Here is a 12,662-nt window from a genome sequence, read left to right on the forward strand (position 1 = left end):
TTCCGAGATCCACGGTGTCAGGAGTGTGCCGAAAATAACAAATTTCAGGCACTACTCTCATCATGTACCGATGGCCTTCACTTAGCGACCGAGAGCAACGGCGATTGCGCAGAGTTGTCATTGCTAACAGACAAGCAACACTGCGTGAAATAACTGCAGGAATCAATGTGGGACGTACGACGAACGTTTGTGTTATGACATAAGGCGCAGTCTGGCGTTAATGGACTATGGCAGCAGACGATCGACGCGAGTACCTTTGCTAACAGCACGATTTCGCCTACAGCGCCTATCTTGGGCTCGTGACGATATCGGTTGGACCCTAGACGACTGGATGGCCGTAGCCTGGACGGATGGGTCCCTGTTTCAGCTAATAAGAGCTGATGGTAGGGTTGGAGCATGGTGTAGACTCCGCGAAGGCACGGACCCAAGTTGTCAACAAGGCACAGTGCAAGCTGGTGGTGCTTCATGATAGTGTAGGCTGTGGTTTGTGGAACGGACTGGGTCCTCTGGCCCATCTGAACTGTCTGGTCCATTGACTGGAAATGACTTTGTTCAGCCGCTTGGAAACCATTTGCAGCCATTCACGAACTTTATCTTTCCTAACAAATGGTTCAAATGACTCTGAGCACTATGGGACTCAACTGCTGAGGTCATTAGTCCCCTAGAACTTAGAACTAGTTAAACCTAACTAACCTAAGGACATCACAAACATCCATGCCCGAGGCAGGATTCGAACCTGCGACCGTAGCGGTCTCGCGGTTCCAGACTGCAGCGCCTTTAACCGCACGGCCACTTCGGCCGGCTTTCCTAACAACGATGGAATTTTTATGGATGATAATACGCCATGTCAAAGTGCCACAGTTGTTCGCGATGGGTTTGAAGAACATTCTGGACAATTCAGGCGAATGATTTAGCCATCCATATTCTCCGATATGAATCCCATCGAACAGTTATGGGACATAATCGAGAAGTAAGTTCCTGCAGAAAATCGTATACTAGCAACAGTTTCGTAATTATGGAAGGCTATAGGAGCAGCATGGCTCAACATTTCCGCAAGTGACATCTAACGACTTTTTGACTCCATACCACGCCGAGTTGCTCTACTATGCAAAAGGATGTCCGATATGATACTAGGAGGTGTCCAGTTACTTTTGTCATCTCAGTGTATAATTTAACTTTGCTATAAGTCTGTTTTATAAACTGAAGCTACTTTCATACTTCATGAATAACCATTATTGTGGAATCGATGGTTGGTCAGATAATTTTACGACTAACGAGATCAAAAGTACGCGGTAGGTTCAAAAATGGCTCTGAGCACAATGGGACTTAACTGCTGAGGTCATCAGTCCCCTAGAACTTATTTAGAATGGCTGAAACTTAACTAACCTAAGGACATCACACACATCCATACCCGAGGCAGGATTCGAACCTGCGACCGTAGCCGTCGCGCTGTTCCAGACTGTAGCGCCTAGAACCGTTCGGCCATTCGGGCCGGCACGCGGTAGGTAAAAATGGTTAACTACTGCTGGATTAGAAGGTAACGTGCCAAAGAATTCTAATCTGATTACTCATTACGCAAAGTCCTCAAAAACGTCGAAGCCTGCCCAGCTAGCAACTGATGTTCAGTGAGGTAAGTTAATTAAAGCCACACGTTTTTCATTTCATTATGTCAATTTCTGTTCACGAATCGTGTTCGTATGTCGCGGTTGCCGTAGTATAGTGTGTTTCCTTGTGTCAAAGCGCAGCAACTGACACCTCGCGGCGGAACTGGTCAGTTAGAGCAGTCAGCTCACTTTCCCTCTTACTCGCTATGCTGGCAGTGTATACTTGTCTGTGACGCGAAGTCCGTCAGAAATTTGTCCTTGTAAAAAGAGAGATTACGGCAACCAGGCTTATGTGCGTGGCGCTGGCAGCAGAAGCTGGTGCGGGAGTACCTGGAGGCGGAGGGTGGCGCGGCGCCGCGCAGCCCGTATGCCGCCGAGGAGGAGGTGGGCGTGGCGCGCCGGCGCCTGCCGCCGCCACCGTCCCCGCCGCCACCCAGGAGGCTGGCGGCCGCGTCGTCGACGATGAGGCAGCCGCTGCTGGCCACGTCGCGCGACCACTCGCTGCTGCAGGCGCTGGTGCGCTCCTACCAGGCCCGCGGACACCTCGCCGCGCGCATCGACCCGCTCGGTACGCCGCCCATCCGCTTCTGATTCCGCCTCACATCTCACTCACTGTTTCTTACGGTGTTGGCCCTTTTCCTGCTGCTAATATGTTTCTGTATCAGGCAGTGCACCGAGTACGTAATCTTTTCGATAGTTAAAGTACAGGGTGTTTCAAAAAGAATATACGTATTTCGAATGCATATACTCTACTGGCCATTAAAATTGCTACACCATGAAGATGACGTGCTACAGACGCGAAATTTAACTGACAGGAAGAAGATGCTGTGATATGCAAATGATTAGATTTTCAGAGCATTCACACAAGGTTGGCGCCGGTGGCGACACCTACAACTTGCTGACATGAAGAAAGTTTCCAACCGATTTCTCATACACAAACAGCACTTGACCGGCGTCGCCTGGTGCAACGTTGTTGTGATGCCTCGTGTAAGGAGGAGAAATGCGTACCGTCACGTTTCCGACTTTGATTTTTTATTTTTGGTTGGTTGGTTGGTTGGTTTTGGGGAAGGAGACCAGACAGCGTGGTCATCGGTCTCATCGGATTAGGGAAGGATGGGGAAGGAAGTCGGCCGTGCCCTTTCAAAGGAACCATCCCGGCATTTGCCTGGAGTGATTTAGGGAAATCACGGAAAACCTAAATCAGGATGGCCGGACGCGGGATTGAACTGTCGTCCTCCCGAATGCGAGTCCAGTGTCTTACCACTGCGCCACCTCGCTCGGTCGACTTTGATAAAGGTCGGATTGTAGCATATTGCGATTGCGGTTTATCGTATCGCGACAATGCTGCTCGCGTTAGTCGAGATCCAATGACTGTTAGCAGAATACGGAATCGGTGGGTTCAGGAGGGTAATACGGAACACCGTGATGGATCCCAACGGCCTCGTATCAGTAGCAGTCGAGATGACAGGCATCTTATCCGCATGGCTGTAACGGATTGTGCAGCCACGTCTCGATCCCTGAGCAAACAGATGGGAACGTTTGGAAGACAACCATCTGCACGAACAGTTCGACGACGTTTGCAGCAGCATGGACTATCAGCTCGGAGACCATGGCTGCGGTTACTCTTGACGCTGCATCACAGACAGGAGCGCCTGCGATGGTGTACTCAACGACGAACCTGGGTACACGAATGGCAAAACGTCATTTTTTCGGATCAATCCAGGTTCTGTTTACAGCACCATGATGGTCGCATCCGTGTTTGGCGACATCGCGGTGAACGCACATTGGAAGCGCGTATTCGTTCACCCGGCGTGATAGTATGGGGTGCCATTGGTTACACGTCTCGGTCACCTCTTGTTCGCATTGACGGCACTTTGAACAGTGGGCGTTACATTTCAGATGTGTTACTAGGCGTGGCTCTACCCTTTATTCGATCCCTGCGAAATCCTACATTTCAGCTGGATAATGCACGACCGCATGTTACAAGTCCTCTACGGGCCTTTCTGGATACAGAAAATGTTCGACTGCTCCCCTTGCCAGCACCCCACTTCTCCAAATCTCTCACCAATTGAAAACGTCTGGTCAATGGTGGCCGAGTAACTGGCTCGTCACGATACGCCAGTCACTACTCTGGATGAACTGTGGTATCGTGTTGAAGCTGCATGGGCAGCTGTACCTGTACACGCCATCCAAGCTCTGTTTGACTCAATGCCCAGGCGTATCAAGGCCGTTATTAACGCCAGAGGTGGTTGTTCTTGGTACTGATTTCTCAGGATCTATGCACCCAAATTGCGTGAAAATGTAATGACATGTCAGTTCTAGTATAATATATTTGTCCAGTGAATACCCGTTTATCATCTGCATTTCTTCTTGGTGTAGCAATTTTAATGGCCAGTAGTGTAGTTATTAAACTTTAAGACATACGAATATGAAACTTTACAAACATATTTACGAACCTCTCAAGTTCAGATTACAAATGTTCAATATGTCCTTCATCAGCGACACGAACAATATCACATTGATACTCAAATCCATCGTACACACGAGCAAGCATGTCCTTCGTCACTGATGTTATGGCAGTACGTATCTGGTTGTTCAACTCTTCCAGGTTCTGTGGGAATGGTGGTACATAGACACCGTCTTTAACGAAACCCCCAGCTGAGACATGCTAAGTCGCCGGCTCCTTGACGACTAATCCAACGGTTCGGTAGAGTTTCATTCAGATATTCACGCACTTGACGACGCCAGTGTCTTGTTGGAAGATGAAGTTGTCTTCGTGCAGCCTCGGAAACAACCAGTTTTGTAACATAGCGAGGTACCTGACCGTTAACCGTGTTTCCATCAAAGAAGAATGGGCCATAAACTGATGATCGGGATATCGCACAAAACACATTGGCTTTGGGCGAATCTCGTATATGTTCAATGGTTACATGTGGGTTCTGTAGGCCCCAAATTCGAACATTGTGTTTGTTTACCTGACCACTAACATGGAAAGTCGCTTCATTACTGAACACGTTGCGTTGTGCGAAAGTGTTATTATGGTCGGTAGCATCAAGGATCTCGCTACAAAATGCCACACGATTGTGTTTGTCATCAGGACGCAGAGCTTGTAACAGCTGTAGCTTGTACGGCTTCATAACCAACCGACGTCTCAAAACACGCCAAATTGTTGTTGTAGGCAGTTGTAACTCCCGACTGGCACGACTAGTTGATTTTGAAGGACTATGTTGGAAAGCAGTTTGAATTCGTGCAACATTTTCTTCAGGAACACGAGGACGGCCAGGACTCTTTCCTTTAGATATACATCCTGTATCTAGAAACTGTCGATACCATCTGCGAATGTTCCACCCATTCGAAGGATCAATTTGGTACCTCAACTAAAACGTCTTTGCACTGTAATCACGGAACTGCACTTCGCAAACTCGAGAACACAAAATGATTTCTGCTGCAGAGTAGTCTTTATAAAGATATGACGGTTACCAAGCAAAACAGAAGACAAAAAAAAATGGTTCAAATGGCTCTTAGCACTATGGGACTCAACTGCTGAGGTCATTAGTCCCCTAGAACTTAGAACTAGTTAAACCTAACTAACCTAAGGACATCACAAACATCCATGCCCGAGGCAGGATTCGAACCTGCGACCGTAGCGGTCTTGCGGTTCCAGACTGCAGCGCCTTTAACCGCACGGCCACTTCGGCCGGCAACAGAAGACAACTGACATCTAGTGGCTATTAATATAAACTAGACAATGTATTTCTTTCTTCAACAGCCGAGCCGAGGCGCAGCGATCGATAGTTTGGACAAAATAATACTTTGTAATATGTACATTCTTTTTAAACACCCTGTAAAGCACTAAGAGAGACATAATTGGATAACAGTAATAAAGTATAAGGAAGATAATTTGGGATTAAGCTCCATGGTAAAATGGGGATGGCAGTTACGAAAACAATGGAGACGGCAATTACGAAAACATAGCTCTAATACGAGGGCAGTTCAATAAGTAATGCAACACTTTTTTTTTCTCGGCCAATTTTGGTTGAAAAAACCGGAAAATTCTTGTGGAATATTTTCAAACATTCCCGCTTCGTCTCGTATAGTTTCATTGACTTCCGAAAGGTGGCAGCGCTGTACGGAGCTGTTAAAATGGCGTCTGTAACGGATGTGCGTTGCAAACAACGGGCAGTGATCGAGTTTCTTTTGGCGGAAAACCAGGGCATCTCAGATATTCATAGGCGCTTGCAGAATGTCTACGGTGAGCTGGCAGTGGACAAAAGCACGGTGAGTCGTTGGGCAAAGCGTGTGTCATCATCGCCGCAAGGTCAAGCAAGACTGACTGATCTCCCGCTTGCGGGCCGGCCGTGCACAGCTGTGACTCCCGCAATGGCGGAGCGTGCGAACACACTCGTTCGAGATGATCGACGGATCACCATCAAACAACTCAGTGCTCAACTTGACATCTCTGTTGGTAGTGCTGTCACAATTGTTCACCAGTTGGGATATTCAAAGGTTTGTTCCCGCTGGGTCCCTCGTTGTCTAACCGAACACCATAAAGAGCAAAGGCGAACCATCTGTGCGGAATTGCTTGCTCGTCATGTGGCTGAGGGTGACAATTTCTTGTCAAAGATTGTTACAGGCGATGAAACATGGGTTCATCACTTCGAACCTGAAACAAAACGGCAATCAATGGAGTGGCGCCACACCCACTCCCCTACCAAGAAAAAGTTTAAAGCCATACCCTCAGCCAGTAGAGTCATGGTTACAGTCTTCTGGGACCCTGAAGGGGTTATTCTGTTCGATGTCCTTCCCCATGGTCAAACGATCAACTCTGAAGTGTATTGTGCTACTCTTCAGAAATTGAAGAAACGACTTCAGCGTGTTCGTAGGCACAAAAATCAGAACGAACTTCTCCTTCTTCATGACAACGCAAGACCACACACAAGTCTTCGCACCCGAGAGGAGCTCACAAAACTTCAGCGGACTGTTCTTCCTCATGCACCCTACAGCCCCGATCTCGCACCGTCGGATTTCCATATGTTTGACCCAATGAAGGACGCAATCCGTGGGAGGCACTACGCGGATGATGAAGAAGTTATTGATGCAGTACGACGTTGGCTCCGACATCGACCAGTGGAATGGTACCGTGCAGGCATACAGGCCCTCATTTCAAGGTGGCGTAAGGCCGTAGCATTGAATGGAGATTACGTTGAAAAATAGTGTTGTGTAGCTAAAAGATTGGGGAATAACCTGGTGTATTTCAATGCTGAATAAAACAACCCCTGTTTCAGAAAAAAAATGTGTTGCATTACTTATTGAACTGCCCTCGTAGAATTGCCATTGGGAGTAAAAATGCTGTGCTGAAAGTACAGTCACCAAATGACTATTCAAGTCTGCAGATATACCTTAAACGTTCGGAAAAAATGTCATCTACGCAATCCCGAAGATAGAAAGGACAGGAAATTGTGAGAAATATTGCACAGTCAGCTTAACAGTTCATGCATCCGAGCTGCTGACAACAATAAAATACAGAAGAACTGTATTAATTGACTGTTCCTTTGGTTCTTGGTAGAGTATTAAACACACGACACTTTTATAATATTCTGAAAACTGTAGAATTTCACACCAATGTCGGTGGGATTTTCATTCGTAATACAGATGAAAGGAAAGAAAATTGAGACAACAGCAGATGACGACCAGTTTGTGAAAGGTAAGGGCATCAGAGGGACAGTCCTGACGCCCCTGGTAATGGAAGCATGACTTGCGAAAAATCACTATTTGGTCAAACGATTCTCGACTTATAAAAAGCGATAGCCAATGTAAAATGGTGAAGGATGTTCGAAATTCTGAGAAAAATAGCAATAAGCTCTGTGGAAAGGCGGGTAATATACAATAGATACGACAACCAAGAGGGAACAATAGCAGTAGAACACCAAGAACGATGTCTTGGACAGGGATGCAGTTTTTCACCTCTAATCTTCAATCTATATATCTAATAAACAATGACGCAAATAAAAGAAAAGTTCAAGAGTGGAATTAAAATTTAGCGTGAAAGGATATCAGTGATAAAATTCGCTGATGACATTGTTATCATCAGTGGAAGTCAACAAGAACTACGGGACCTGTTGAATGGAATGAAGAGTGTAGTGACTTCAGAATATGGATTGAGAGTAATGAGAAGTAATAGAAATGAGAATAGCGAGAAACTTACCATCAGAATTGGTGACCACAAAGTAGAAGAAGTTAAGGAATTCTGCTACTTTGGAAGCAAAATAACCCTTGACGTACGAAGCAAGCAGGACACAAAAAGCAGTCTAGTACAGGCAAAGAGAGCGTTCTTGGCGAAGAGAAGTTCACTAGTATCAAGCATAGGCCTTCACTTGAGGAAGAAATTTCTGAATGTTACGACTGGAGCAACGTCTTGTATGCTAGTGAATAATGGACAGGGGGAAAACCGGAACTGAAGAGAATTGAAGCGTTTGAGACTTGGTGCTACAGAAGGACGCATCTCAGCAGAATCAACAAAGAAAGGAACATACGTAAGGCATTGACATTGATAGGGCACCTGTTAAGAGGTCTAGGAATAACTTCCATGGCACTTTAGGAAACGTTGAAGAATAAAAACTGTAGCAGGAGTGAGAGATTGAAATACATACAATAAACAACTAAGGGCGTTGGATACAAGTGATGCTCTGAGATGAGTAGATTGACACAACAGAGGAAGTCACAGCGAATATAACACAAAAAAGGGATTGTGTGACTGGATTTGACACACCGAACCACAGGTTGCACACTTTCCCAGGCAGAGGAAATCACCTCAGCAGAACTGAGAGTGAGGGAGGTCCCATGATTTCTGGAAAACTGGATTACCTAAGATTTCAATGGACTAATATGGCAGAAACTTGTAAGGACCTTACTATCAAGTCTTCCATCTGCCATGTTCTGCAATACTGCGCCATTCAGGACAGACAGGACAGGATTAGAGGAGCCATTAATAGCTGAGTTTGATTAGCAAATTCTTCGTGAATAACAGTAGATGAAATTTTGACATGGTCCATATCTAGACGTGAATATGAGAGTTTTGAGCACTCTTGGGAGAAAATCAGTAGGGACGTTGGGCGAGCTGTGTTCAGAAAAAAACAACCATCGAGGATCTGCTGAATAGAAAACACGTACTTCTAATATTATTTATACTGATTTTTAATATTTGTAACTGATTTATTACTTACAGGAATAATATAGAAGTACTGCATGTGAGAATTTTTTTGGGAATTAACCACGGTGCTGTCGTCCACCAACTACCCAACCTACTTTGGTAACAGTGGGTATTCTGGTGCACTTTTTTTACGCTGTGCGAAGATACACCTCCTTTATCTATGACGTCATCATCTCCACATGATACCCCACCCCCTCCCCTCTCCCATCCTGTCCTCTACCCTTCCCCATCTCCCTTTCTTTCTCCAGCCAGTCACAGTGTAGTGTTAGAATTATGCTTAAAATGCATCTGGTTCAAGGAAATGCAGAAAAAAATAAGGCAACCTGTAAAAAAAAGTAACGTTTATGTCGTATGTCAAATTCTGTACTGCTTGCACATGATACCTCTCTTAGAACGTAATCCAGTAATTGTGTGTAAAAAAGCTTTATTTCCTTTCATTGTCTTCGTACACGCACACACCTGAAATTGAGTCATACTCAAAATGATTGATCCAGAAAAACAAGATAAGTGGTGTAATTTGTAGTATTTCAAAGTATAGGGTGTACATAAAGTTCGGGAACACTTTCAATTATTTATTGCACAAGAACCAAACATTGTACAGATATATTACGTATGTCATTTTGAAGAGAATCCCTGAAAGTTTTTTTTTCGTGTATACCGTCACAGCGTAGTTTGGTAATTTGCCGATAGTCAGCGCTAGTCGCAAACATGACGAGTTCAGGTGCGGAGCGAGCTTTCTGTCTGATGGAGTTCGAAATGGCCTCCCCGATCACCAGATCTCACTCCGTGTGACTTTTTTATGTGGGGACACACAAAAGATCTGGTGTATTTACCGCTTCTACCATGTGATGTAGCAGAGCTCCAAGAGAGAATACGGGAAGCGACTGCCACAGTCGACGATGCCATGCTGGGACAGGTATGGCAAGAATTCGATTACCGTATTGACGTCTGCCGGGTCACTCGTGGTTCGCATATCGAATGTTGTAAAGAAACACTTTCAGAGTTTCTCTTAAAAACGCAATATTTATGACATCTGTAAAATGTTTAGTTCTTGTGCAATAAATAATTGAAAGTGTTCCCGGACTTTATGAGTCTAAGACGCAATGGAGCCTCAAACTGATTATCTTCCACTAACTATGATGACTGTCAAGTGTCGCAAGACAGCCAGGTGGGTGTCGGCAACTGAACTCGCTGACTGATAATTTTGGTTGTTTTGACAAGTCTTGTTTTTCTGTCATATAATTGGTGTAATATGACACAAATGCCATATTGCAGAACACACATGGGCGCCACTGCTGACCTAACTTTGAGTGCACTTCTCGACGAGACTAAACAATGTTATTACCATCTCAAAAACTCGTCTCTAACTAGTTATTGAGTATTCGTATTTTATGCGTATTTCGAACGTTATACTTACTACGGAAAACAATAGGCAAAAGTTGAGTACAAAATTCCGGCTGAATGGGGTTTTCAGTCATGTGTTTGTTATGACTGGAAACGATTTGGAAAAATGTTTCTTTCTCTGGCAGACATTAAATCAAACTAAGAGTGTCTCGGAGGAAGAGATGAGCAATATTAACACAGTTCCAACTACACTAAACTTTTAAGAAAATTGAGAAGTTTCGTCTGGAATCGATGTTAATAAATTGTGGACTAGGTTTCAGTTCGAGGAACACGTGGATCAAGCCGTTGCGTCTTGATACCCCAATTGTGTTTCAGAATTAACTAATATGGCTATTGTTGAAGCACAATTTCGTGTACCAGCAGCTATCCAACATAAAAGATTGATGGCGAAAGTTATTCATTGCTGAAACAATATGTGTTCTGAGACTTTTCGTCGATATGTCCAACAAGAACAAAAACCTCTGCGAAGGTGGAACTGTTTCCCCCTCAGTATCATCATCTTAGTTGATTGACAATTTAGCAAGGGTCCAGCGCGACTGAGTAAGTTCATCTTTATTTATCTAAGTACATCATTTCTCCAGATAACCTTAATGTTCTTTCAAGCGACAACCATTAAGACTTTCACTTTATTTTCCTAACCCCTTGTGAACTTCAATTAATAATCGATGCTTCTCGAAACTCTGCTTCACTATTTCGTTATGATGTGAATTATTGCTTATTTCTTTCGAAACTACAAGAAAAGTAGTCGCTCCACCAATGCATTCTCTTTATTACAGTTGATATCTGCTGGCGATTTGTTGTAGAGATTAGAGGAGATTAGAGACCATCTTACAATAGTGCACGTAATCCTCTTCATCATAATCACCCTCCGTTTCATCTTCTTCTTCATCATGTGCCTCATTGTAATCATTCTGTTCATCGTCATCATCATCATTATCATGATATTCCTCATAAAACTAATCTTGTTCTTCAATATCTCCACTTTCTGCTTTCATAAATACATCGTTTTCCTTGGCTTTAACGTCTTCATCCTCTTCATCCTTCTTTGTCTTCCTCTTCTCCTTCTTCTTTTCCGTAACTAGGTTTGGTAAACGCTCCTTACTCGGTCTTTTATACTAACACTGGATCTTGATGAAGTCATTGTCTGTGAATTCTTTGCATAATGTCTGGGTGTCCTTGTAAAAACTATCTTATTCACTTCTTGCCAGGTTTCCCGTCTTTAACCCTTTCACTGCGCATTTACTCTCAGTGGCTCCCGCCCTGTGCGCGTTATTTTCACCCTTTGCGTATATATACGACTGTAGCAGTCTACCGTTATTATTGAGATAAAAATGAGATGCAAAATCCAGTATTGTCGGTGTAAATCGTTTCCTTTAATCTTTGTTCAGAAAGTCTTATTTTGTTCAAAAAAGGTACTTTATTTGAAGAAAAAAATACAAAATGTATTCCATTAGTAATACTTCAAAGTGTGATATCTCTCGAAACAAAAATTCAAACATAAAGGCACATTACATTTTACACAAATGTATCTTGTGTCACTTCGTTTATCATGTTTTGCACATACAATACACCTTCTCTGGGCAGCCTTCTTCTTTGAAGTTTCTGGGATTAGCGAGATAAAGTGGCGCTCGGTTGGGCGTAAAGGATTGTCACCATCAGCCGATCTCCTTCCACGACGTCCCTCTGTTTGCGGTTGGTGGTGAATCTCTAGGATTTCCTTGATACGTTTCTGTTGAAAATCAGATACTAAAATACTTCGTCCCGTTTGAGTTTTATATAATGCATGCGCGTTGAACAGAGACAGATCCACCAAATGAAAATATACTTTTTTGTACCATTTTACAGTTTTTTTCGTAGACATTCTACTGAACTTAGCATCATGTCGCTCCTGTCGACGGCCCCCATATTTTCAGTGTAGCTTACGATGCAAGCTGGTTTTGTTTTTGGTTCATTCGTGGTTTTGTCAATTTTGTCAGTCAATGTAATTTCGCTTGTATGAAGAGTTGAAAGCATCCTCACTTCCCGCTTGTCCTGCCACTTCAGGGCAAGAAGTTTATCTGTTGACATAAACTCGATCTCACCCTTTTTAAGTTTTTTTTGATAAAGCAGGCAAGCCTTTGCGGTTTGTTCTCAGAGTTCCACAGGCAGTAGTCACTCTGTAATGCAAATAAGAAAATAACGTTGGGCTAGTGTACCAATTGTCAACATATAATGTGTGACCTTCACCAATGTAACGTTCAAGTAAAGTGAGAACAATGCCTCCAGGTATTCCAACATTTACACCAAAGTCAGTTTCTTTTTTTACGTCTGTTGCTGCACCCACATAAATAATAAAGTCAAGAATATCACCAGTTTCACAATCACATAACACAAAAAAATTTACACCAGATTTGTGGCGTTTGGAAAGAATGTACTGCTTGAAGAAGACACGACCTTTGAAGAGA

The 12,662-nt window shown here is 43.9% G+C and overlaps 1 protein-coding gene across 1 annotated transcript in view; it reads left to right on the top strand.

Annotated features, from left to right (window-relative positions):
* Nucleotides 1-12,662, top strand: part of LOC126219945 (2-oxoglutarate dehydrogenase-like, mitochondrial) — a 214,478-nt gene that overhangs the window by 8,502 nt on the left and 193,314 nt on the right. The window contains exon 2 of the mRNA XM_049942150.1: nucleotides 1,917-2,172. Within this exon, the coding sequence (XP_049798107.1) occupies nucleotides 1,917-2,172 (256 nt within the window). The remainder of the gene's footprint in view (nucleotides 1-1,916; nucleotides 2,173-12,662) is intronic.

Source organism: Schistocerca nitens, chromosome 1 (assembly GCF_023898315.1).
Source record: "Schistocerca nitens isolate TAMUIC-IGC-003100 chromosome 1, iqSchNite1.1, whole genome shotgun sequence".
In the NCBI taxonomy this organism is placed as follows: domain Eukaryota; kingdom Metazoa; phylum Arthropoda; class Insecta; order Orthoptera; family Acrididae; genus Schistocerca; species Schistocerca nitens.